Below are 23476 nucleotides of genomic sequence, written 5' to 3'. Positions count from 1 at the left end.
GGCGTCTTTAATCCGAGAGCTATATGTGTAATTTTGCGAAAGACGTTGGCCAGGTGATGATACTCGCGCAATTTCTCTGAAAAGTAGAGATGAAATTCGACTCGAACTAGACCGCAGAATTGGCTAAAACTCGGTTCGGTTATGCTTTGGGACAAGCCTCGACTCCTGAACGTGGTTAAAAGTGGAGCACTTGTATATGATAGAAATATCGGCGTCTTTAATACGAGAGCTATACGTGTAATTTTGCGAAAGACGTTGGCCAGGTGATGATACTCGCGCAATTTCTCTGAAAAGTAGAGATGAAATTCGACTCGAACTTGACGGTAGACGTCGCTGAAATTCGGTTCCATTATAATTTGGGACAAGTTTCGACTACAGACCGTTTCTGCGTTTTGATGCGGTAGCGATAATTGAAATGGTATCATCGTCTTGCGTATTGTATTTGGTTGAAACGATACTTGCGATAAATCATAGTTGTCTGTTTTGGACACTTTCTGCGACAGATCTGCATGAAATTTGGTATGGACAGAGTTTTATATACGTTTTATCATGTGTCAGTGTCCAAATCCGGATACCATATATGGATACGCCATTGTTTCATCAGTATGGTGATACAACCGTTTATGTTATTACATGTCAAATTTAGTAGGTACCCTTCGATTTATGTGATAGAATTTTGTGTGATAACTTCACTCTGGTGCGCCGAAACGGGTGTTCGCGTGGGAGAAAGTGCCTCAAGCCATTGAGTCACTCGGCTCCGACGGCTAGACGCCGTAGACGGCTAGATGGTTTTCAGCGTAACCGGAGTGGATCCGGATTCTGAATTTGCTTTGACAGTCGGGTAGCAGGATTTTTCTATTCAACGTTCAAATAGCATAGCATTATTTTGGCAGCAGTTTTTTGGATTACCCAGAATTGGAAATTCATAAGACTTTCAAATTGCCGCCTGGAGCCGTAATGGATTCGGATTCCAAAATTTGGGATGGCCAAGAATCAAAATATCTGCAAAATCACGCGAAAGTGGCGTGTGACAAAAGGAAAAACATTCGATCATAGCAACGATGTAAATTGCTATGATTCGATGGTGGCAATTACGGTGACATATCACTCCATAAGAGTAAGACATCAATAAAATTGATAGTAGATAAATTATACCATAAAATGAAACAATAATCGAATTTGATTCCTCACAAATATATTTTCGGCATTTTGACGAAAGTTGTTGGATAAGAAAAAGATGTATTCAAGATACGTTTCCGCACAAGATATGCATTAACACAATTTTGAGATAATTAGGATAACAAAAAGATATCCGAACATGTCCTGAATATATCTCGTGTTTGCTGGGTGCAGCTTAGAGGTAACATTGGTTACCAATCTTACCATATGTCCTTTTTTGAGGACTTGTCGTCGTTTTTCAATAAATTGAAAGTGTCCTCGGAGGACGCCTAAATGTCCGGAAACAGGACTAATGACTTTTTTGTCAACAGCACAGAGGTACCGTAAAAAGTGGGTAATTCGGGAGCTTTCAGAGTTTTTGAAAAGTGTCTTATTTTTTGGAGCTAAAAATTCTACATAATAGTCTTTTACTTTGTGTTACAGGCACAAAATCCGAATTATTAGTCGTGAATTCCCGTGACAACATATCCGTTGAGATCGGTGGTCAACATATTTCCAACGCTGAAAGTGCCAAATACCTTGGCGTTTTGATGAATTCGGCGATATCCTGGAGCCGAAAGAGTCATATATTCTCACACACGATTACTAAGACAACAATTTTCGAAAATATGTGGCCTGTACGCCACCTTTAGTCACTGCCTGTCGATTTGGGTTCGGTTTGATGCACTGTAACTGTGCAGTCAGTTCAGTAAGAATCCAATTGATCCACTACAAAAACTACAGCATCGGATTCTCTGTACCATTGCCAAGGCGCCTCAAAGGGGCCTGAATGTTAGGGTTACCATACGTCCTCCTTTAGGAGGATTTGTCCTCCTTTTTCAGGTTTTTGAAAATGTCCTCCGAGGACGCCCAAATGTCCTCCTTTTTGAGATTTAGTCCTCTTTTTAGAGAATTTTGGTGAAATTTATTGGGAAATTGGAGTGAGATACCGTAAATCAGCACCGAAGTAAAGCTCCGGCCGGTATTTCGGGAGCTGAGCCGGAGAGATGACCTTTTTTTAGTGTGAAGTGAGAAAAATTTACCATTTTCTCAAGATTTCACTCCGGAATTCTAGGTTTTAAAATTTTGAAAAAGTGTCCGCCTTTCCCGATTTTAAAATATGATAAGCCTGCTGAATGTGCAACTGTCAAATCGCTAAGTACTCAAAAGATTTAGTGTCCTTAGAAGAAGTTAGAAATTGCCAAGTTGATGATCAGCTCCATTGAGGCCACTGTCCCACGAATTTTAACTACTTCGCATCGGAACCAAAAGCGCAAGTACAACACACGCGCGTTATCTTCGTCGCCCAACTTCCATATCATCAGAACGAAATACAAGAAAACCCATCGCTCCATCAAGTATGCTCGCCTAGACCTCAAGTGTGGAACAGTATCTCGCCGGTTATCAGACAGTCGTCGAGCATGTCCAAATTCAAGTCGAAATACACGTAACTTCTGCTGAATGATTACTAGTCAGCCATCAAGATTACCTGACGACGACCTGGCATATGTACCTCGCGTACCGTGATACATTCATTATTGTCGCTTCCTTTCGTGTCATTTCTTTTCATTCAATGTGCAATGTGCATGCCTCTTATTTACATGCTATAGAGGCGAAGGTCTTGTGCGCAGTCTTGTGGTGTTCTGTACTGATCAAAATTTCAATAAATGACTGCCTGCTTGACTGATCTGGCGTTGCCCATTCCCGACTTTCAAATAACTCAAACAAGCCCAGTTCGCATATCATAAAAACGCACACGTTTAAATCTTTTCAAAGCGCAAACAAGAGAGTAAAAAACGCACAATCAATCCTTCGTTGATTGTACGCGCGCGATAATATAAACCGGACAGCGCAATGGATAAAACACGGTACAAAAAAGAGCGCGACAAAACATCACAAGTTCACAAAGACAGTTGACGAGTTGACACCGCAGTTAAACATGAACCATACGTTCGTTCTTATCATCGTCGAAATCGCTGGCGTAGTCCACAAGGTTCGAATCGCTTTTAGACAAACTCCGCCGCACATCACTCTGCTCGTATTCGCAACCGGTATGAAAAAACACCCCGTCTCCGACAGTAGATACAGATGGTGATCTGGTAGCTAACGGACTCAAAGACGGCGACAGCGCAGGCGATAAAGCCGGCGATGTAAAACTTGACTCGTGACTGATAGGTGTCCTGGGCAGCGAACATACAGACAATCCTTGCTGGCTGGAATTAATCGAAGGCGACATGCGTCCAAATACGGGTACATTAAAAGCTACTTGCGACCGACTCGAATTGTACACATTGCTACATCTTTGTGTTTCGGGGGTTTTAGGGTACATTCCGGGTAAGTAGGAAGGTTGTGGCGCGTGTGTGTTTAAGTATTGTGGGTGTGGATGGTAGGGCATGTTACCTACACTGCCTCGTTGCATGCGGTTTGTAATTATAGGTACCGGGGCGACTAGATCGTTCCGTTGCTCAGCCACTGATGTGATTAAAGGGGGTGGTCCGTTTGAGTCAAAAGAAGGGGGTAAGGTTAAATCTTTCATTACGAAAGTGTTGTGATTACCGGATCGAACCGCGGTTTCGCGTTCGTCGATGCGTTTCGCTTCTGAAAAGACTTTTGCGATTGTTGCGAATTCTGGGACCCAGTCGGGTATCCTACCCCTACGCCCGTACCCCGAATCAGCCCCGTCGCTGCCTCGTTTGCTGTTGAAGCTGCTTTTGTTCGAGTCCGAGCTGACCGAGGGTTTGAATTTCGAGTCGTTTTTGGAGTGCGAGGATTCGGCCCCCGGGTGGGGGTAGCCTGGCATTTCTTGGATGCTGAGGGGCTCTTCACCAGCGCCTTCGTTGTCGAATATGTGAATGCTCTCGACGCTCGGGGTGCGTACATGGTTGGGGCCGTCACTGATGTCCGAGCCGCAGTCCATGTCCTGAAGATAAGAGTGTGGTATGGTTATTTGGGGAACGTCATCGTTGGCAGTAAAGTCGTGAGGACTTGTACTTTTTCGCAGTACTCGAAAACTTGCGCTACTTGAGTAGTTATGATTTTACACTTGAGTAGAAATTTAGGTTACTTCGACTTCAATTTGAGCACCAAAGATTTTAATTATTCCCTTATTTGAAAAAACCTGAGCCAATCTTACTTTTTGTATCCCGGAATCCAAAACCTGCTTTTTGGTCCTGCCCTGGTTGGAAACTTTCTTCCTAATCTTGACTTTGGCATTGCCTGACCCGTACGTGCTGGTGGTGTCCGACATTGAATTGATGCGGTCCACCTCTCTGTCGACGTCGATCTGATAATTCATAACATAAAGCGAGTGAAATCCGAGAAATCGCGGAAAGCTCAAAGTTAAGCAAAAGCCGCATTTTCACCCAAAACATGGCATGAGGCAATCTATCACAACCACTGTGAGAAAGTTTTATAACTCTTACGTCTTCGTCCTGCTCCGACCCTCTACCGCTGGACAGCGAATGCCTGACCGCGGCGTTGTGGAACTGCAGCATTTGCTTGCCCGCGTGTCCGTTTTGCGTGAGGTTGGACCGATTGGCGGCATGTAGTTTTTCTTGCGCCACGGGATGTTTTACCCCGTTTCCGGTTTTTACTTTTCCGTTTTCAGGCTTGTGGTTCTGTGTTGTAGCAGGATAAATGAGCTGAAGCCAAACGCTGCTTTCGAATGGGTAGCAATACGGATGGATGGATAGATATTTAGACGGAGTTACAAGCTTTAATTTTCCGCGTATGACTGTTACACCTCCCCCCCCCCCCAGGTGGCACGCCTGTTTCAATTAAAAAGACATGAAAATGTCAAAAATTACTACTTTTTGCTTAGAAAACTACTGACTAAGGATAAGAATCTATCCAGAAACGGCTCTTGAATCTAGAACACTTGGAAATGTCCAAAGCCTCAATACTGGAATTTACATAAAATAGGGTTACCATATTTTGGGATCCGGAAAGGCGAACAGTGTTTCCAAATCACAAAAGTTAGATCACGAGACTAGAAAACTGCCGATTCTAGAACTATTACGGGAAATATTGTTTTGTTGACCAAAAAAAAATTTTGTTTTTCCGACTCGACCCACTTTATACCAACACTGCTGCGGTGTGGACTAGAAAAAAGGTCATTTTCAAGTCCTAGTCCTGAAAGACCCGCCCAAACATCCGTATCGCAGATTTCACGTCATTTATGGCGTTTTTTAGTTGTGTCTGTCCATGAGCTTGTCTCTGAAAGCGATAAAGAAAGTCGAACTCCCAAAAAGGAGTACATTTAGACGTCCTCGGAGGACATTTTCGATTTCCTGTAAAAAGAGGACAAATCCTCCTAGGATATATGGTAACCCTACATAAAACCAGGGTACTCGATCAAGCACTGCAAATAGATGTGATAAATTTTCGAGCAATCGGAATAACGCCTGGTAATGCCATGAAATTAATGTTAATAAAAATCCCACCTGTTTTTCTGCGGATTGATGCTTACGAACGCCGTTTCCAACAGGAGCTGCATGGTTTCGCGTCACCATATTCTTCGTGTCGTTAAACTCTGCCGTGTTACCCGTTCCTTGAGATGGCGAGTCCTCTTGGCTGCTAGATAACAATCCGAGAGACGATGTTAAACAAAAGGAAATTAGCCTCTAAAACACAACGTCTCACCTTTGAGCCTTTTTATTCCTGCGAATTCTCATGCAGACCACGGCAACCACTATCAACGCCACCACTGCTATCACGCTGAACACGATAGCTAGTACTTGCGCCTCCATTGCGATGGCCGGGGCTCCTAAAAAGTAAAGTAACGTGATTGCAAATGGATCACAAGTGTTGCGAAAAAGGTAGTTCCAAGGCACAATTCCTAAAAGCATAATCAAAACGTATTGCAACATTCATTCTAGGTCACCTTCGATTTCAATGGTGACAAAGATCTGGGCGGACCGCCGTCCAGACGTGGCGGTGATCGTGACCACGTGACTGGCCCCGCTGGCTATCTTCCGCCTCAAAGTGATGACCCCTGTAGACGCGTCGATTACAAAGTACTGCTCGTCGTCAATCTCGTACGTAATATCGCCATCAGCACCACCGTCTGCGTCAGTGGCATTAACCTGAACAAAGAAATATTAATATCATTTTTGCTGAACCTCCAAGAGTCTATTGAACATTTTTGTACACACACATAAAAAGCGAATGCACCCAAAAACATTTATGGCATTACCTGACCAACGACGTATCCGACTTCGGCGCCGTAAGGCACCTTGAATGTGACAGGGCCGGTCACCTCGGCCGCAAACACCGGAGGAAACTCATCGACCGACTTCACCTCGAAATTGACCCGCATGTACGACGAGGTCCTTCTCCCAGCCCTGGACAGTCGGGAGCCCCCCGAAAGGCGGTTTTCCGCTTTCACGTCAAACGAATATTTCCGGCACTCTTCGTAATCCAGTCTGAAAAACAATTTTTTGTAAGATATTATCAAACTGAAAATAGAGAGCAGCCAGAGATGGTCATTAACGAGACCTTTCTACTTTTTTGGGATGTTACCAGTGTATTATAAATGAACAGATTGCAGGGATCTCTTTGCCTCGATGCCATATTTTTTGATACCATTGTTGATATACAATGTTGTTTCAATTCTCGACTAGTTGCTACGATTACTCCTGACGGGTGTCAACCGAAAATATTGGGGTTTATTTCAAAATGAATATACTATTCAATTGTACAATATATGTATAATATTAGAAGAGCTTCTTGGAGGTACAGAACTTCAATATACAATTGAATAGTATATTCATATTGAAATGAACCCGAATATTTTCGACTGACACTCGTCAGGGGTAATCGTCAGCAACTAGTAGAGAATTGGAAAGAACATTGTATATCAACAATCGTACCACAAAATATGACGTCACCAGCATGAAAGAGAGAGCGTTCAATGTACTATTTTTAGGTGGTACACGAACTCCTTTTGTTGACTTTTTGAGTCGACTTTTATCAAAATACACCAACCAAAACTCCGTCAACAAAAGGAGTTCGTGTACCACCTAAAAATAGTACATTGAACGCTCTCTCTTTCATGCTGGTGACGTCATATTTTGTGGTACGATTGTTGATATACAATGTTCTTTCCAATTCTCTACTAGTTGCTGACGATTACCCCTGACGAGTGTCAGCCGAAAATATTCAGGTTCATTTCAATATGAATATACTATTCAATTGTATAATATTATGATGAAAGCAATGGAGACAATATCATAGCATATCGTGTCAGTATGGACATGAGTTGTGGTATACGGAACATGGTGAACTCGGCACTTGGAATTTGGTATATATAAATGCATTCGTGTTAGGGGTAAGGTTCGTGGTAGCTTGACCTATTCAAAAGGCCATGAAAATACTGAGCAATCATAACATCAAGACCAATCACTTACCGGCGCCTTGTCTTTATTTCGCCGGTAACAGGAACGACGTAAAACATCTGGTCAGCCGGAACGCACGATTGGCCCGAAGCCATGGCGCTCTGCGCGTTCATTATGGTGTAGACCACCTCACCGTAGACACCGCCGTCCTCGTCGATACCAGGCAGGATGAATACGGTCTGATTCGCGTCCACGGTTTCGGAGACTCTTTTCTGAAATGCAAATTGAAGATGGAACGATTGGAAGACAATCATGCGTGCCAATAAGGTTGCACCAAAATGACGAATAAAATTGCAATCTAGTTTTTATAACAATAATCGTCGGATTACATTTTCATCTGCCCAACACACTCAGAGAATGTCTACAAATTGGTGGCATTTATGAAAATATATTCAGTTCAGGATGATACAGGAATTAATTCATCCGGCTGTCATGACAATTGCAGTCGGAAAGTGACGTTTAGCATACCCCAAAGTACTTTCTAAATGGTAAAATTTAGGTTGTTTTGCCTAAAAAATGTCCCGTACAAGTGGAAGTGGTCTGAACGCACCGGGACTTGAGTAAGTACTACAAATAGGCCAACCATTTTGAGTACTCATAAAATGCACAAGTACTCCATTACTGACGACTTCTGTCGATTAAAATGGCAAATATACCGGAATGTCACGGACATCAAATTCTCGTTTCAGAATGGCAAATAAAAATCATAAATTGGAAATACTTACAAAGCCAGTATTGAGCGAGAAGTACGGAGAAAACTCATTCACGTCCAGTACATGAATAGTAACAGGTACCACCGACGATTTTGAAGTCCGTACGTCCCTATCGTCCCACACTTGCACCGAAAGGTAGTAGGCTGATATCTTCTCGTAGTCCAATTGCTAAAGGCAGGACAGTTGATGAATACACACCAAAACAGGCACAGTAACATCAGGACCACTTACTATTGCTGATATTAAAGCGCACCCTTGAGAAGGCGGATCGCATTCCACGATTTCAAACGCGGAATTGACATTGCCCGTCGTGATTTTGAACATCAGATTGGAAGTGCTGTCAAGATCTTCGGCAAACACCTGAAACGGTTATCGGCAAAGTGTTATCGATGGTGACACCATAAAATAACTGGTCTGATCAAAAAGAGGCCTAAAAATTTTTTGAAGGAATCAAGTTTACTGCCTTCAATACTTCCGCTTTCGGTATCTTTACAGGTCGAAACATGACAACTTGTGCATTCTGTAAGCAGTTTCACAGTTTTGCCCGTTACCGGCAACCTACTAACAGACGTTTTCAAACCTTGGTTTAAAGCAAAGTTCGTGTTCAAAACACGTGAATATGACCCCAACAACGTACGCATCGACATGTTCTCAATTTGACCCGAAGCTCAAATGAGGTTGAAGCAAGATTTCACTTGTCAAGGGCTCGCCAGTCCCATAGAGTAGTATAGTCACTTGTTCAAAATCTGCTGGACCCTTGTTTAAACTCAAGATAACCGCATCAATCTGATTTGAACTTGAACAAAACTTGAACTCAAGTTCAAACAAAGGCTCAATTTGAACTCCAGTTTAAGCGAACGCTCGACTCGAACTCAAGTTCAAACGATAGCTCAACTTGAACTTAAGTTCAAACAAAGGCTCAATTTGAACTCCAGTTTCAAGGAACGCTCAACTTGAACTCAAGTTCAAACGATAGCTCATCTTGAACTAAAGTTCAAGAAACATGACCAAGAACCTGTTCAGTGCTCATCTCGAAGGATCTTCAAATTTGAACGTCAGCGCAACACGACTCCAGGTTCAAAACACACTGTAGCATGCCGTTAGCACACTTGAAAAATACATACCATCAAAACCGCCTCCCCTGACGCGTCCTCCGGTATACTGGCGCTGTATGAAGACTGGTTGAACATCGGCCTGTTGTCGTTCACATCCAACACTGTCACCGAGACAACAGCAGTGCTGCAAAGTAAAAATCTCACAACCTTTGTCCAATATATCGAATACTTTGATACGCACCTGGACTTTTGCGGATGTCCTTGATCATAAGCGGTCACAGTGAGAGAATAAGAAGGTGTTGTTTCTCTGTCGAGTTCATCGGCCAAGCGTATCTCTCCTATCGTGCTGCCGCCGTCCAAAGCCGTGAGGGTGTTGATCTTGAACGCGTTATCTTCATTACCGCTGGTAATTCTGGAGAAAAGACAACGTTCAGGGCGACTGTGGGATTTAATCTGAGATTCTAGGTGAGATAAAAAACGTAGGGTGTTGCGACCTAGTCATACATATGGACCAATGTCTCGCCGGTTATCAACTGCGGAATGCTGCAGTGGGGTTTGTAACAAAGTGGAGACCATTTCCTAACTATTCATGTTTTAACGGTACACATCTAATCACTGGGGCTACTTAAAATCAAGTGCCTAAGTAATACATATACAGATAAGCGGGAGGTTCGACATAACAGAGTCATCAAAGCCGAGCCAGCCACGCCAGAAGCATCTTACTACAGAGGTCATTGCTAGCATCTTTTCATTTAGTCAACGTCTTGTCTAGCTACAGAGCTCAGGTCAGGTTAAGTAACGCTGACATTATGCAATGCTTACTCGTAGTACACGTCACGGTTTGGATCTGCGAAATCTGCGTCTGTCGCAGAAACGTTGATAACACGAGCGTTCCTGTCAGCCCCTTCGCTAACAGACGCTGTATACGACTCGGAATTGAACAACGGTGAATGATCGTTGATATCTTCGACCTGAAAACAGAAAGGTTGCTAATACTTTTTCGAAACACACAGAACTATTACGAGACTACCTCGATGCGTACTGGCACGGTGCGACTCAAAGGCGGAGACCCTCCATCGGTTGCCTCGATGATGAGATTATAAATGGACGAATGCGGGTCGTACTTTAGTGTTAGATTTGTGTAAATGACACCTGCAAAAGAGAAGTGGAAATTATGTCAAAGTCCTTTGAGTACAGTGTTCAATAATGGTGGGATGAAGCCAGAGGTGGTCAAAGTGGGTCAGTGTTGGTGCTCAAGTAGAAGTAGAAGTAAACATAGGATTAGGACGTTGTATTTTTTGTCCTTGATGTTTTTTTGCGGCATGTACACCGACTATTGATTGATGTGCATAGGCCGCTGGACAAGGAAGTTGCAGACATAGCCTTGTGCGGCTTTCTAAGTCTTGCACCACCCCTCCACGCTATTCCGGCAATGCCGAGTGCCTAGCGGGGAAGCCATGGATACTATTCAGGTCTCACCACTTCTACTCGACTGCTGACGCTGACTATTTCGACCACCCCTGCTGTGGACACAGTGGACCGCCACAAAAAGTCAAGATTGTGTCCGTGCTGTGAACTAAATAGCAAGATACGAACATTGACAAAACATCACCTGAGATCGGATTGATGTAAAATGCATTCTTAGCTGGAATTGCGTCCACGATGGAATAGCGTAGAATGGAATTCACTCCAGAGTCGGCGTCGCGGGCTACAATCTTCACCACCTCAATATCGACGGCCGACATTTCATCCAACGAAGCCTATGAGTGTAATAAAATGGACATATTATACTTTTGACTATTTCTTCTCCAATCTCATGAAGAAGAAGCACAACTATATCGGTCAGGGTGGTTCAAAACGCAACAAGATTGTGATAAAATGAAGAGTCAAAATGACTTGGCAGAAGCCCACACTTTGATAGCTCAACTGTGAACAATTTCCCGACATAGCATATCGACTTATGTCCACACTCAATGTACCTGATACGCTTTCTTGTCAAAAACCGGAGTGTTGTCGTTTATGTCCAAAATATTCAATTCGAGTCGTTTTTCGTCGATATGAAGACCGTCGCTAGCTTGAACGACGAGCACCGCGGTTGTCATGGTCTCGTAATCGAGAGATTTCGCCAAATGGATTCTACCGCTGTCACTGAGAAGCCAAAAAATTTATCGCCATTTGAAAATTGTAGACATTGGCAATCGCGATAGCTTGAGGTGGCTAGAATAGTCATGGTTGGTGCTCAAGTTAATGTGAACGTAGCGATCTTTAAGTAAGTAAAAATGCAAGGATTCTAGGCTTAGTTTTGTTTAAAAAACTGAGAGCCGTGACATAGAAGTAAAAGTAGGTACTCTCAAAGAGAAGTAAGCAATCTCAAAAAGAGCAATTACTTCGTTACCGACCACCTCTGCTTGTAATTGGGTTGAAATTTGTGGAGTACACCTATACCTACTGCAGTACAGACGCTTGACTACTTTGACCACCGCATTAGCTAGTGCGGCACACTCATTACTCACCCATTTATTGTGAAATAATCGTTATCATTGTCCTTGCCAGGCGAAAACCGAAACACCACGTTCCCGGCGTCAGGGTCGTTTGCCGTGGCGGTGGTGATCAATTTTCCGACCTCCGCATTTTCGCTAACGGTCAACCCCTCGGACGGACCCAGCAGTAGCGTGGGCCTGTGGTCGTTTTTGTCTACGACCGTGATTTTCAACACGCAACGGCTGGTTTGGCGGGGAGTGCCGTTGTCGTGGGCCCACACCGTCAGCTTGTACTCGTCGTGGATCTGAAATAAATAATATAATGATAGTACTTCCACTTCAACGAAATGAGCTTTTAATTGAGCATGGCCAGGTACGATCAAGCCAAGCTCTAGTGGGCTAAGTGAAGAGACAACATAATACCCTATTTGATAACCTGAATTGCTTCCAAGTCACTATTATGAGTAATGTGATTACAGATTTTATTGACACCATCACCGTTACCAATTCCTAATGACACGAAAGGTCTTTGATAGCCAACACGCATTCCGCGGCTTCAACACGGTATTTATATCTGACCTGCCTGCCCAAAAGGTCAGTGACAACTAGCAAAAATGAGCTCAGTATCATTACCTCTCTATCCAAGGTCAGCGCGGTGGTCACGATACCGGTGACAGGATCAATGTGGAATGATTCGTCCGTGTTCCCGGAACCCATGTAATATCGGATCTCTTTGTTCTGTCCTTCGTCAATGTCAGAGGCCCGCACCTGAAAAAATAATTCATTGTTTAATGGGTCTCGAATTTGATGCCCTTTTCACACGGAAGCATTCGAATCAAAGGTCAAACTCACACATCTGCTGAATGAGACACGATATTGCTAAAGGTTCGCACTTTCATATCATTTTCAGCGCTACATTCTCTGATCAGAGATGTTCAGCAACTGAGTAACTGAGCCTCTGCCGGTCAATCAAAGTTACAAACATTTCTGCAAGCTCCCCCAATGAATTGTAACACAAATAGCACAGCCCAGGGTGTCAAGGTCCCATAAAATCACAGCTATAAACATCCAATACCTGTATCACGAACAACCCGGCGTCTTCCTTCTCGAAAGTGGAAGTGACGTAACGGTCTGGCTCAAACACAGGAGCGTTATCGTTGTAATCGGTCAGCAATATCGAAACCATAGTGTAAGCGACGGTGTCCGCGGCACTGAAAGATTCTCCGGTAGCTCGAACCACCAACGCCAAGCTGCAAAAGTAAAATGTCTTCAAATTACAAACAGATTCAACTTGACTTAAAATCACACACTCACCGAGGCGCGGTCTCGAAATCCAGCAGTTCAGGCTTGCGGACTGTAATGTTTCCGTACGAGTTTATAGCAAATATTCCGCGATCGTTTCCAGAATGGAATTGATAGGATACAGATATCGAGATATCGTTCGGCACGGCTTCGATCTGAAACACGCAACAACGTTAACGCTGGCCACATGTCATCCACAAATATCATGGTGAATCTCTCACATTACTGTTTTTCTGGCAAATAATGGTTCTCTAATAAAGTTCCAGAATGTTTAGTACAGTAAACAACGAACACACAATATGTACAATATATACAACAGTTTGACAATGTCTCAAGTAATACGAAAATCATCATTTTCAACAGGTCCCTCCCGATTAGAGTCAGTTGCAAAGCCAAGAGTAAATCAAACACAACGTGACAAGAAAACACAACGGATTACAAAGTCAGAACAATCCGTTACCTTTACGACTTCTGCATTTTTCTTCGCACCTTCTGATAAGTGCACGTCGTATGTTGGTTTGACAAACTGCAATCTCGCAGCATTAGAAGCCGAGAAAGGAACTAGAAACAATAACGGAACATTAGCTGAAAGTAACACACGAAGAGAGGTGTAAGCTTCATTTCTTACCAACATTGATGGTGACTACGGCAATAGACGCTAAAGGTGGACTGCCACCATCGCTAGCTTCGATATCGAGGTAATACGTGTAACCTCCGGTCAACGATTTTGTAGTCCGTAACTTTCCGTTCGAGTCAACTGCAAAGGTGTTGTTCCACGCTGCGTCGAATGGCTCAGAACGGCCACCAGAGATTCTGAAATTCAACGTAGCCCACCATTATTATTTCGGTTTCCAAATTTATGAGTTACTCCGAAAAGTATATGGTAGTTTTATAACAGTTTGAATTAGAGAATCAGAATAAAAACGGGTTGCGGCCATATCATTTTACTGCCCGTCAGATTATTTAATGTGTTTCTTTATCAATTTCATAATCTCGAAACATTACACTAGCCGAAGTTAGTTACGAAAAGAAATTGAAAACACTTGCCGCGACTTGACAGCATATTTTCCAAACCATCAAAAGAACATGAATTTCAAACCAGCCAAGTTTTATATTCGTTGAATGTATATATGTATGTAGTTACTACTGCCTGTACGTAAAACTATTAGAGTCCTAGGAAAAATTAAATGTACTTCCAAACACCTGCAGTTCAATCAAGATTGTAGTGCTTGCCTACATATGACAAGTACATATTCCAATATCCAATAATATCATAGTTTACCTGTACGTAATCGTGGCGTTTTCCCCGTTGTCCTCATCTTCGGCTGACAGTGTGGCTACAGTTGATCCAACCGGCGTGTTCTGACTCACGTTTTTCACAGTAAGACCCGTATCGAAAGTGGGCCGGTGATCGTTAACATCGAGCACTGTCACCGTGACAGTCACGGAGGAATTTCTGGGCCCGAAAGGCCCCGAGTCGGTGGCGCAAACCACAAACCGATGACTCTGCGCTTTTTCGCGGTCGAGGGAGGCGGCCGTTGTGATGGCGCCGGTGTCTGGGTCGATGGCAAAGAGACCTAAAAGTGAGATTTTATTTTTTGATATTTTATTTTTATTGATTTTTGATACCAACATACTGGAATGACTGTTTTCACAAGATTTTGTTCACAAAGTGATTTTTTAAAAAATTTGTAACACATGAATATTTTTGAGACTACCTACACACGCTACTAAGAAGACTATATTTTCATAATTCATTTTTGCCGAGTTTCAATCCGTTTATAGAAACATGGGTTATTAACATGGGGTCCACGGACTAGTTCTAGGGAGCAGACTGTAGCAGCAAGAAGATTTTCAGGTTTTCGGAATGATAATGGAATTAGAATTATAGCTAAAAAGTTTTTTCCAAATTGCATTAGAGTCAGAATTACTGATCTCGCAAAATCTTGGAAATTGAATCATTCTAATGAGCACGAGAATAGCAAATGACAGTAATCTTGGCTCTTTTCGCGCTATACAGTTCACCTGAAACATTTACAGGAAAACCAGGAAGCAGAATAGAGCATAGACGCATTTCATAAATTAGATTAGAATTAGATTACCGTCATTTCGCTCTAATTAGTTCGAATTAGTCAACTAGAAATACTGACGTCGAAACCACAACTATAAAACCGTCCTTCTTTTCAAGTGATGATCTCTTTTTCAGTCATCAGATAGCTTTTAAGACAACAACACTAGACTTTAGTCAGCAGATTCCCTAATTTCATGGTGAGGGGGTCCACGCAACCACCCATAAAGATTTAAGGATCCACGCTAGAAAAAAGGTCAATAAGCACTGCATTAAGTCAACAAAACCCCGCCTCTTATAAATAGGAACAGCAAAATCTGCTAAATTATTAAGAAATATTTGCTGCATTCATACAAATATTAAAATGTTGTACGTCTGAAACAATTTGACGACCATAAGACGATAGCTCAATTGTTATATGTTTTCAATATGCTTGTTAGTGAGTGCAATGGGCTTTCATTAGGGTGCCTTGGGGTTGACTTTTATCAAAATACGCCAACCGAGTCCGTACCTACAGAAAGAGTTTGTGTACCATCTAAAAATATTACGTTAAGCTAAACCGCTCTTTTAGCCCTGATTAATCGGAATTCCATGTCAATGAGTCATATTTTGTGATACGATTTTTGATACACAACGTTCTTCCCAATTCTCTGCTAGTTGCTGACGATTTCCCCTGATGAGTGCCGACCGAAAACATTCGGGTTCATTTCAATATGAATATACTATTCCACTATTTCCATCACGTAAACAGTCCTATGCTTTGCAATAAGGTGAAAGTGGAAACATTAATAATCTTGATTATAGCAATAGCAGACTGCTATGTTGTCTATTTAAACACAATCCTTTCATCCAGATGCCGCACATATGCACCTGTGTCATATACGTCAGCGTATTATCTACCAGAACAAGCGCAGCAAATATTACATCGTCACCACCGAAATTACATAGGATTATCCCGGAACTCGATGTATGTGATGTAACTGATAACCTTCAACGCTGATATTCCGGGGTTGATCAAAATCTCGGCATAACGACTGATATTATAAACCGAATCCATTTTGACAGAAAATTACGGCGCTGAGTTGCAGCTAGAGGTTCTGTTTGAATGAATGTCAAATGTATTGTTGAATGTTTTAAAATCATGCCCTTTGGCAACGCTCAGATTCGTGAGCCAGCTTACATCACAAGCACCGCTGCCTATATATCGACTTTCGGCAATCACGACTAAATGCTGGGTATTGCTTTCAGGACGAATTTCATTGCAGTATAATACATTTAACTCAGTGGCTCCCAACCATTTTGTTGACCCCTTTAGACAAATTATTATTTCTGCGGACCCCTGCCTGATTTTGTCTGAAACTCAATTTACATACTATCGACTATTGAAATAATTACGCTACTAAACTTGCCAAATTGTTGGGAATTCTTAATAGGTCCAGATTCTCGTTAAAATAAAGTTTCGTCATGTGAAAATTTGTCAGTTTTCAAGTCAAAAAGAATTTTCGGGCCAAATTACTTCGTAATGACTGCCAGTTCCAACCAGAAATGAATATAAGTAGGACAGTTCGAACATTATGCGGGGAAACGCCTAATTTAAATACTCGAGGGCAAAATTTTGTCAAAATTAAGTTTTTGAAGGTCAAAAAATGGTAAAATTTCCATTTCTTAGGTCAAAATCCTCCGTTTTTTAGCTAAAAAAACGCCCTAGTTATAAGTTACAGTTCGAATTTTGGCGAAAAACAGGGAGGAAAAATACCTTCGGTACGTATGGACGAAGATTCGCTTTGCTGTTGCGGGGCCGGGTCGATTGAATACGTCACCAATCCGTTAACGCCGATATCTGCATCGTCAGCGTGGACATCGATCACAAATTGTTCCCTGCGAATGAAATAGGTTCATCGAAGCGCAAAATCACGAAACAAGCGTCGAATGAATGAAGAATTGTAACTAAATTTTTCATTGATAAAATAATACGGTTGGTGTGAAGGCGGGCATTCTCGATACCCGAAAAATTCTACTTTCACTAATCGAAACGAATGATTACAATTGATACTCGAATTGGATTCAAGTATTCGAATTGTGCGTTATGAAATCAATTTCAAGGTAATTCAACTTACGGATCCAACTCTTCGCTGATCTCGGCTTGGTATGAAACCTCGGTAAATTTCGGGTCGTTGTCGTTAAAATCGACGACGGCCACATCCAAATAAGCTTCGTTCTTTCTGGTGTCCGCTCCGTTATCGCACGCGGCTATCGTCAACCGGTAAGAGGCGATTTTTTCCCGATCTAAATTTCCGCTCGTCCAAACTTGTCCAGATATAGAATCAATAGTAAAGGCGTCGTCTGTATTACCATCTGCAATGTTATGTGGATTTGACGTTAGCAGCAAAAAACAATGTAGAAATCGAGAATATAAGCCAGAACGGGGTAGTTTTGAGTGACATATTCGATCAGCGATGAACTACTCTATTCTGTACGGTCCTCAAAATTGGCTATTGCTGCATGCAGTACACGAACGTTTCCCAACTTTGTTAAACTTTGCACAAATTTCCATCATCTCTATGCTGACGAAATCATGATAATGTCCTGGCAATACAATCGCCTAATCGCAGGGTTGTAATCAAGTCATGAGGCTCCGACTCACAGGTCAATCTTACTTTCATTGTTTTGAATTGAGTCAAGTCGAGTCATTTTTAATTCACCAGCGAGTCAAGTCCGAGTCCAAGTCAGCGAGCAGAGGGCCGAGTCAGAGTTATCGTATTATAACTCGAGTCCGAGTCCAAGTCATTGCGTTGACTGCACAGTTTCAAGTTAAAGTCTCGTTAAAACCACTTTTTATAAAACTCTGTTAATTGTGATATCGAATTGTTCGCATTTAAAGTATACTTGTTTTACTCAGTTTTAGCAGTTTCTGGTTGCATTTTCAAGTATCAGTACCAACAGGCGATATCACAACAGCGTGGTTACTTTACTGTTTTTGAAAATTACAATTAAATTTCGGTCTTGGCCGCCTTGGACTCGAGTCATATGACTTGGTCCGAGTCGTGCGCAATGACTCGAGTCGAGTCAATCCGTATTTTGAGAAAATGACTCGAGTCAAGTCGAGTCATCAGAAAATCGCGACTCGAGTCAGACTCGAGGCAAGTCATGACTCGAGTCATTACAACCCTGCCTTATCGTGATCGAAGAAGGCAGTTTTGAAATCAAACTTGCCTTCAGCACAATTACATTATCTGTGGTTTTTACTAACATAAATATGCAAGCAAATTCAGAGAGGTGAAGTTTAGCGGCGGAGTAGCATCGTATATATACACCATATCATTATTTATACATCACATACACACAATGTGAGATTGCAAGCTTTTTTCTATCATTTCCTATGCAGCAGTCTGTAAGCATCGCAAACTTACCGGTGATGCTGAAAGTGATATTTCCATTGTCACCGCTGTCTGGATCAGTGGCCAAAGCCGTGTAAACGTATGTGGGGCCGTTTTCATTTTCCGGAATTGACACCGTCGCCAGAATAGGTTCGGTAGAGCTGTCGGCAGCATCGTTATCAAATGCGAACTGAGGCGCGTTATCGTTTACGTCCAAAACGGAAATTTCAACGGTACACCAAGCATACAGAGACGGAAAGGCACCGTCATGTGCATACACTGAAATTATAGGATTTTAATGAAAAATCAGCAAAATATTACTACTAAAAGCCCAGATTTCAATCGCGAGACAAGGCAAGTTGGAGGTCTAAAATATACCACGGGGCGACATGCGAAAATGTCAAATTTCCGAACTTTTATTTACAGTTTCTCGTAAGGTTGAGTTTTTAATCAATGGACAATTGGACATTGATGCTAAAGTGCTCGGCTCCAAGCATCCAACGTATTTTCACCTTTCCAAATTAGGTCTTTATAATCACAGATTAGCACTATAAGTACAGCCTACCCAGGCCTAGGTAAGTCTGCCGATCCGTTCTCGCATAAAAGTGCTTGAAGTGTGGCCCAAAACTAGACTTTTTACTCGACAAAATTAAGTATGTGAAAATAAGCATTTCTGCATCAAAACTGTTGAATCACACGTAGCATACTAACAAAACTATTTGAGTAAGTAATGCAAGTACTAAGAAAAACTAAATAAACTTTGTTATGATAACTTCGTGGTTTAAGGACGGAGATAAAGACATGCTGAGCTTAATAAGGGGACAGTGGGGCTAAAAAGTTAGAGAAACTCGGATGTAGATTGTGACTTTGCAATGTAATGCTATAGCATGGCGTGTACTTGACAGTACGATTTTCTAAATGGCCGACAGCTGGTACGTTTTGGTCACTATAGTTGACCTTTAATGACTAATTCCAAATTTACTGTCATTGGAGACATAGTTAGTTACTTTTATGAGACTTTTTATCAGCACGTAGCAATATAAGCTTTCAACGATTACAGGTCGTGAGTTTCTCAATAATAACGATTGTAAAGAAGTATAAAATGATTGTTGGATATACGACACGACATTTACAAACATGCGGACAGAGTAAAGGCGTTTTCATGTCGATTTCCTGTTATTTTATGTTAATCCGTTGCTATTCTAGTCGGCAAGCCGCGTTATGACCGCAATTCCAGATTACAGGCAAATGATAAGTGATGAAGCGAGAAACGTAATCGCTACCAACAAGGTTTTAAAAGATATTTCAAGCATGAAATGTGCGAAAAATGTATTTCACGAAGGCCCTCACCGATTACAACGTAAGAATCAATGGTTTCTCTATCCAATTCCTTCCTGGAAGTGATAACGCCGGTGTTGTGGTTGATAGAAAATGTCGCGGTTTGATCGTGCAGTACATAGGTGACCGCTCCATTAACGCCTGCAATGTAACAAACGTGAAAACGGACATTTATCGAACAACTAACTACCTGCAATCTACCTGAGTCTCCATCCGTCGCATTAACCCGTGAGACAAGGCTGCCGACTTCCGCGTTTTCGTACACCTCGGCCGAGTAGACGCGTTGCGTGAATTCCGGGCTTTGATCGTTGATGTCGATAACGTGGACGGCGACAAGCTGGAAATCAAAGGTCTATATTGATATATGTGCAGCAGAAATGCCAGTGGTGAATTCTGGGTCGGAGGTAAAAGATTGTCCGATTCCAAGTCATTGTTTTAACTGTTCGATCTCGCGTTAAAAAGTCTTGTTAAACCCCCTTTTTACAACTCTGCTTGGTGATATCGAATGCTTCACATTCATGATATACAAATTTTCCTCGCTTTTAACAGTTTCTGGTCGCATTTTCAAGTACCAGTAGTGATAGAGAAAATACCTATAGTGCGGTAACTTTACTATTCTTCCAAAGTACAATGAAATATCGGTATGGGCTGTTTGAGTCTCAAGTCATGCGAACCCAAGTACTAGTCGAGTCAACGCACAGATCAACTCAAGTCGAGCCGAGTCATTTTCGGTATTTTGAGAGGATCGAGTCAAGTCGAGTCACCAAATAACCGTGACTCGAGTCATTGTAACCCTTCATATTACAGCTGGAATCGCTAATTAGTGCAGCACATACAAACTTCATTCGTCGTGTTGCTGAGCATTTGTCATATTCAGAGATATTGATAGAGGTATAATCACACCGACCTGGTACGATGTAAGAGGATCCAGGGCCGCCGCGTCCGTGGCACTGACGTTCAGATAATGAGACTCGGCCGATTCGAAGTCCAACTTTGCAATCAGCGAGATAAGACCTGAAATACATAGAGATGTGAGGAGAAAGCCAGCAAATTGCAATTTTGCATCTGATAAACATCGCCGTAACCGCCGTGAAAAGCACACGCGGTTTGATCCCAAATAAAATTACATGTAATATGACGATTACACAAATTTTTACATTACCGTTTTTAAATTGACACTAATCTCGTAAAAGAATCAGTATTGTGGATTCCGCACTTGAATGGACGTACATTAAATGTATATCTTGGTGTATTATACGGCATATTATATTACTGGGATTGCATCTGTATCTGACATTCTGAAGGTATACACATTTGACAATTCTTCTTGGGATGGTCATGAAATTGAAATTATCTTGTTAATGAGCCTAAGAAGTCATGGAAAACAACATAAATTCAGCCAGATAATCCATGAACTAATCAGTTTTGTAAAAGAATCGATTTAGCACACGTTTTAGCCAACATGTTTCCAAAATATGCACTAACTCCATGCTAAAATGTACACATTTTACACTGGCGATCGACAATCCTAGTTTAAACCTGATTCTAATACTCCTCACAACCTGACAATGTCAATAATTACCAATTGACCATAATAACAACATTGATATAATAATCTCATCATATCATCTCTACTGCAGGGTGCTGTAGACAAGGGCTAGTAAAATATAAAGGGATATGAAAAAAGAATTAAAAGTAAGTGAAGTATGAGCACTACTACTATGGTGTAGTTTGAATGCATGTGGCTATAAATAAAATATTTTTGATTTTCAAGACAAGATAGCGTAATGGTTGAGCGTCCGGCTTCTTGATCGGTAGGTCGTGGGTTCGATTCCCGGCCGGGTCAGACCAAAGACCTGATTAGTAACACTGGTATCCATGGCTTCCCTGCTTGGCGCTCATGCATTACTGGGATAGCATGGAGGGGTGGTGCATGACTTAGAAAGCCGTAAAGGCTATATCTGCGCTTCCTTGTCCAGCGGCATATGCACATCATGCACTCATGGTATGCATATGCGCAGATCGTGTGTATGTGTATCATGAGTCGGTGTATATGCCGCAAAAACATCAAGGACAAAAATAAACTACGTCCTTTCCTTTCCTTCCTTCCTTTCATACTTGAAAACATTTAGCGAGTCTGATATTACGATTCTTAATCTTACTGAGGGCACTTATGATATGAAAAAACATATAGCACTTTACAATCACCTGTCTTCGGATCGATCTGAAAATTTCGAGCGTTGCTGTCAGTGTCCGACCACTGCCGGCTTATACCGTAAATGATATGTCCGTTCGCCCCTAAATCTCCGTCTTCGGCGGTGACATACAGCAGCGGAAATCCGATTGGCTCGTCCTTTAACGTAAACAAATTACATGACATGACAGTGCAGTTTTACGAGGGGTGAATTTACCACCTGCTCAATTATTGTGAGTGCTCTTAACTTAATTAATCACGGAGACTACACTGATGGCTCACTCAAGCCATAAAAGATGTAATCAGTCAGTTAAACTGTTATAGCCGCAAATTGCATTTATTATAACAGGTCATTTTAAACACTTAATTTGATATGATGCCCATATTGATGATTGTAATAGCAATGTGATTCTATCAGAAAAAACAGAGAATGACTGACGGTGTTTCAACATATTTAGGGACTCTTTTTTAACAGACAGATTAGCTACTACCAGAGATGAACAATGGGAATTTGATTTGACACATGATACAAAATTAATCCTAGATTTAGATTTGAACTAGGATTTGAATGACAAATTCGTAACAATATTTGGATTTGAAAATGAAAAAATGGTTCATCTCTGGCGACGTCGCCAGGAATTCACACCAATTTGAAAGGGTCACCGAACACGAACCTCAAAAATGTGTATTTCGTTCCGCGAAACTATAGCCGGCACGATATCGTTTACATCTTGAACGGTGATAACGACGGAGACAGAACTTGACTTTGGTTCGGACACTGAACCGTCTGTTGCCTGAAAATCGATAGAAAGCACGTGTAAAATAAGTTATCCGTCCCATAAAGTCCAACTAAAACTAGTGTCACATACAAATACATATGCCTTCACACAAAGAGTAATATTTTATCAACAAAATATACAGTTTATAGTTCATTTCCAACGCAGGAGTCTCAAGTTCTCGGTTAGCTGTATCTCAGCATCGAAAAACATGTCGCACTCGGCTACGAATATTCATGTAACGACATTCATGTCAAGAATGGCCATCGAGCCTCGCTCTCACATGTAAAATAAGGAAATTATTTAAGACGACGTAGATTGAATGCATAATATAGTTTCGAGCTTGCGGGCAGCGATAAATTCAGCGATACTCACTTTTAAAATCAGAATATACTGCGGAATATCTTCTCTGTCTAGAACAACGGCAGTGTATAGTTCTCCGGTCTGCTCGTCGATACGGAATGCAGACGCAGAATACGAGCCTGGCGACATTGAATTTCCAGTTTGGCTTGTTATCTCGTAGCGTAGCCGTCCGTTTTGCCCGATATCGTAGTCAGTAGCGGTTATTTTTCCGATCTGGATGGAGGTAAGGTGGATCACCATAAAAACCAATTATTCAA

The 23476-nt window shown here is 41.9% G+C and overlaps 1 protein-coding gene across 3 annotated transcripts in view; it reads right to left on the bottom strand.

Moving 5' to 3' along the window:
* Window positions 1-2892: 2892 nt before the first annotated feature.
* The window catches only part of LOC145457481 (protocadherin-16-like), a 77719-nt gene continuing 57135 nt past the window's right edge, over window positions 2893-23476 (bottom strand). Inside the window, exons 29-60 of one of the 3 annotated variants that reach the window (XM_080335697.1) lie at window positions 23232-23432; window positions 22755-22874; window positions 22095-22239; window positions 20794-20900; window positions 20085-20223; window positions 19899-20024; window positions 18582-18827; window positions 17289-17526; window positions 16928-17049; window positions 14386-14680; window positions 13732-13916; window positions 13564-13664; window positions 13116-13258; window positions 12877-13051; window positions 12435-12569; window positions 11835-12106; window positions 11301-11469; window positions 10934-11081; window positions 10352-10473; window positions 10144-10292; window positions 9563-9733; window positions 9391-9505; window positions 8498-8626; window positions 8279-8434; window positions 7566-7765; window positions 6353-6581; window positions 6041-6242; window positions 5800-5923; window positions 5601-5733; window positions 4581-4775; window positions 4292-4441; window positions 2893-4078 (exon numbers count right to left, since the gene is read on the bottom strand). In XM_080335697.1, the coding sequence (XP_080191823.1) occupies window positions 3092-4078; window positions 4292-4441; window positions 4581-4775; window positions 5601-5733; window positions 5800-5923; window positions 6041-6242; window positions 6353-6581; window positions 7566-7765; window positions 8279-8434; window positions 8498-8626; window positions 9391-9505; window positions 9563-9733; window positions 10144-10292; window positions 10352-10473; window positions 10934-11081; window positions 11301-11469; window positions 11835-12106; window positions 12435-12569; window positions 12877-13051; window positions 13116-13258; window positions 13564-13664; window positions 13732-13916; window positions 14386-14680; window positions 16928-17049; window positions 17289-17526; window positions 18582-18827; window positions 19899-20024; window positions 20085-20223; window positions 20794-20900; window positions 22095-22239; window positions 22755-22874; window positions 23232-23432 (6129 nt within the window). In that variant the 3' untranslated portion in view covers window positions 2893-3091. Of the gene's footprint in view, window positions 4079-4291; window positions 4442-4580; window positions 4776-5600; window positions 5734-5799; window positions 5924-6040; window positions 6243-6352; window positions 6582-7565; window positions 7766-8278; window positions 8435-8497; window positions 8627-9390; window positions 9506-9562; window positions 9734-10143; window positions 10293-10351; window positions 10474-10933; window positions 11082-11300; window positions 11470-11834; window positions 12107-12434; window positions 12570-12876; window positions 13052-13115; window positions 13259-13563; window positions 13665-13731; window positions 13917-14385; window positions 14681-16927; window positions 17050-17288; window positions 17527-18581; window positions 18828-19898; window positions 20028-20084; window positions 20224-20793; window positions 20901-22094; window positions 22240-22754; window positions 22875-23231; window positions 23433-23476 lie in introns of all 3 variants that reach the window. The other 2 variants (XM_080335696.1, XM_080335698.1) reach the window with 2 other exon arrangements.

Source organism: Botryllus schlosseri, chromosome 15 (genome assembly GCF_051294905.1).
Source record: "Botryllus schlosseri isolate E-star chromosome 15, Bs_hap1, whole genome shotgun sequence".
NCBI classification, from domain to species: domain Eukaryota; kingdom Metazoa; phylum Chordata; class Ascidiacea; order Stolidobranchia; family Styelidae; genus Botryllus; species Botryllus schlosseri.
This window is presented reverse-complemented; position numbering and strand designations above follow the sequence as displayed.